A 2,937-nucleotide genomic window follows, 5' to 3' on the forward strand; every position below is an offset into this window, starting at 1 on the left:
CTCTCTCTCTCTCTCTCTCTCTCTCTCGCTCTCTCTTTCTCTCGCTTGATCGTTCGCCCTATTTTCACTCATATTCGTGATTTCGAGGACTCACCTTCCGGCGTGAGCAACTTGCAGGATATGCAAGTTGGTTTTTGGCTTCCATCCAGAGGCACCGAATACAAATTCCTCTGCGACGGTTCACCCGGCGCCGTGGCGAGATAGTAAACTTTGCCTCTGGGCGAATCGGCTGCCAAGATCGCATGAACTTCAGAGGGACCGGGCGTTAGATCCAATGGCATAATAAACTGACCATCCTTATATTCATACCTGATGGCATGAACGAAATGGCATGAATAGAATTACGAAAAGAAGGTAGCAAACTTCAAAAAATTGTTTGACATTTTGAGATCACGATGTCAAACTCTTGTCTTAACTACGAGATTGCGCCGGGAAAAAAAACTGAATTTTACGATTGATTCAGAATTCAAAAGGAAAAGCCCTCGGGATATTCTCAGAGAAAATCCTAATTTTCTTTGTAAATTTATATTTATTTATTTATGAATAAATATATCTTTGTATTTCATTACAAAGATAGAGAGGATTCGATTCTAGAACGCTCAGTAAATAACGCGATATCTGTCTATCTATAAATATATCTTTATATTATTTATTTATAAATATGTCTTTATTTCACGAATACACATTTTTATAGCTTCTAATCACCTGTTTATATGTCGGAATCTGCCAGCGCTGGTACCAGAAGGCTCTCGTCGTAAAAGCAATATGTAATCACGAGTTCTTATAGGAAGATTCGGTTGAAGCCAGCCCTCAGTCTCCTCGTCGGACAAAACCAATTTGGCGTCACCTTGTATGTCGTACATGGTCATCTGGGATTGGTTCTGTACGCGATTTGTCCATGTCGCTAGTACGTGTGTTTCGTCCCACCAGCTTACGATATACAGAATGTTGCCACTGCGAATGCGAATGTCAGTACGTTAAACATGATCGTAAAATCGTTCGAAGATAGTTACAAAAATATTTGTTGTTAGCAAAAGTAACTTGCCTTGTCACTTCATTAATGGGTGCTTCCAAAATAACTGCTTCTGACAATGGATCAAATAAATCGATCACCGACAGAGATACTACCGGGTTCGGTGTACCTACCTAAAATGATATTTTTTCATTGATATAAATATTGTAGATAAGTGCAAGTTGTACGATATCATAAAACTTTAGGGATAACATCTTTATAATATTATGTTTTGGGATAAAAAAAAATAGTGATACTTCTATATTTAAAAAAAATGTGAGATAATTCTTCTTAGTTTTTTGAAAAAAAATCTACTTTAAAATCAAATACTTAATGACATTTTTTATCATTATAGTAATATTAATTTTATACGTATCAATAAGAACACGGTTAAAAGATTTAATATTTTAGATTATTAATATTTCAGATTGATTGCGTTGAAAGTCCGACAATCATATGGAACACAATTATAATTTCTGAAATTAATTCATTTAAATGAATATATACATATAATAATTCGACATCGTTACATTCAGACCGTAGTGACGCTTCGTATTTAAAGTAAGAAAATAATTAAAGTTTCCGAAAAGTTTGTAAATATTAATTATTAAATACAGATAAAATGTATTTTGACACGTATTAATATTGATTACTGTAATTTACGAGAAAAAAATTAACTTAATTTTTAAAATGTTTGAGAAGATATTTTATGCTTTTAGAAGATCTCAAGTGAAATTGAAAAAGAATTTTTCGACTCCGTACATGATCTCAGAGTTGAAGTTTTTTTTGTCAATTTTTCACATCCGACTTTCAAATGGTACCATATGGTGCAAAAGCATTACCGAGAAAAAAGCTTGAAAGGATTTGAAAGCTGAGATTTTGGGCTTTAAAATATTTCTTTGAGAACATTACTTTATCTTTCGAAAAATATATAAATGTGTATCATTTTTGCCACCAATTAAAAAAGGTGTAAATAGGCTATTTAAATATATATGATAATCACTTAAATAATTTCAATTTGATTAATTCGAAAAGTTAATTGATTATAATAAAGAAAGATTTGCTTGTCGCTTTTGAGAAATGAGGATCTGACATAGAAATATTATAGAAATGATTCGCGGGCTTTTTTCACGGGAAATTGCTTCTGCCAGCGCACTTCGACAATTGGATTATCCGCACGTGCCGACACATGCACGCGGAAAATGGATCTATGGTAGAATAAGCTCAAGTTAAACGGAAGAACGACGGTCCTTTCAATTCGTTACGGCAATAACCGATTCCATCCAGTGGAGATGATTAGCCGAGTTTTCTATGGTGACTTATCAGTATTATCATGTCGGAACAATCCGAAAAATTTTAGTGCATTGTTAATGAAATATTACTAATAATTTTCAATAATCAAAGCTAAATAATTGATAATTTTGTTGCATAAACAGAAAAGAGAAAGACATTTAAAAGATACTATCGATTTTAGAAATGTTTTAAAAAATTCAGAAATATATACTCGGAAATATCAATTTCGTTCTTCAGACAAATTTATATTGAATATGTAAATTTGGGAAAGCTTTTTGAAGTAGAATCTCACCTTGGGATACTTTATCTTCACTTCCGTGGGATATTGGTCTTCGAGAGAACCAGGAGTGCCGTAATGAAAATATGCCATGTCCTTTACTACGGTATCGTTGAAGGTTGCAAAGGCCAAATGTTGGCCATCCGGTGAAAACCACATCGCAGTCGCAGATCCAAATACTTCCTCTGTAATCAATATTCACGACTATGCTTGTCATTTGTCCGTCATAGACGCGATATACTTTGTAATGCACAAATTTTTCTTCAAAATGGATATTTCTTTTTTATATTATATACATACATATTTTTTATGTAATATAAAATATAATATAAAATATTTTATAATATATATCCGT

General features: G+C 32.9%; 1 protein-coding gene across 1 annotated transcript in view; it reads right to left on the bottom strand.

Annotated features, from left to right (window-relative positions):
* The window catches only part of LOC108756435 (venom dipeptidyl peptidase 4), a 10,552-nt gene that overhangs the window by 4,314 nt on the left and 3,301 nt on the right, over positions 1-2,937 (bottom strand). Inside the window, exons 7-10 of the mRNA XM_018500245.1 lie at positions 2,598-2,767; positions 1,046-1,146; positions 706-954; positions 95-309 (exon numbers count right to left, since the gene is read on the bottom strand). Coding sequence (XP_018355747.1) covers positions 95-309; positions 706-954; positions 1,046-1,146; positions 2,598-2,767 — 735 coding nt within the window. The remainder of the gene's footprint in view (positions 1-94; positions 310-705; positions 955-1,045; positions 1,147-2,597; positions 2,768-2,937) is intronic.

Source organism: Trachymyrmex septentrionalis, unplaced genomic scaffold, assembly GCF_001594115.1.
Source record: "Trachymyrmex septentrionalis isolate Tsep2-gDNA-1 unplaced genomic scaffold, Tsep1.0 scaffold127, whole genome shotgun sequence".
Lineage (NCBI taxonomy): Eukaryota > Metazoa > Arthropoda > Insecta > Hymenoptera > Formicidae > Trachymyrmex > Trachymyrmex septentrionalis.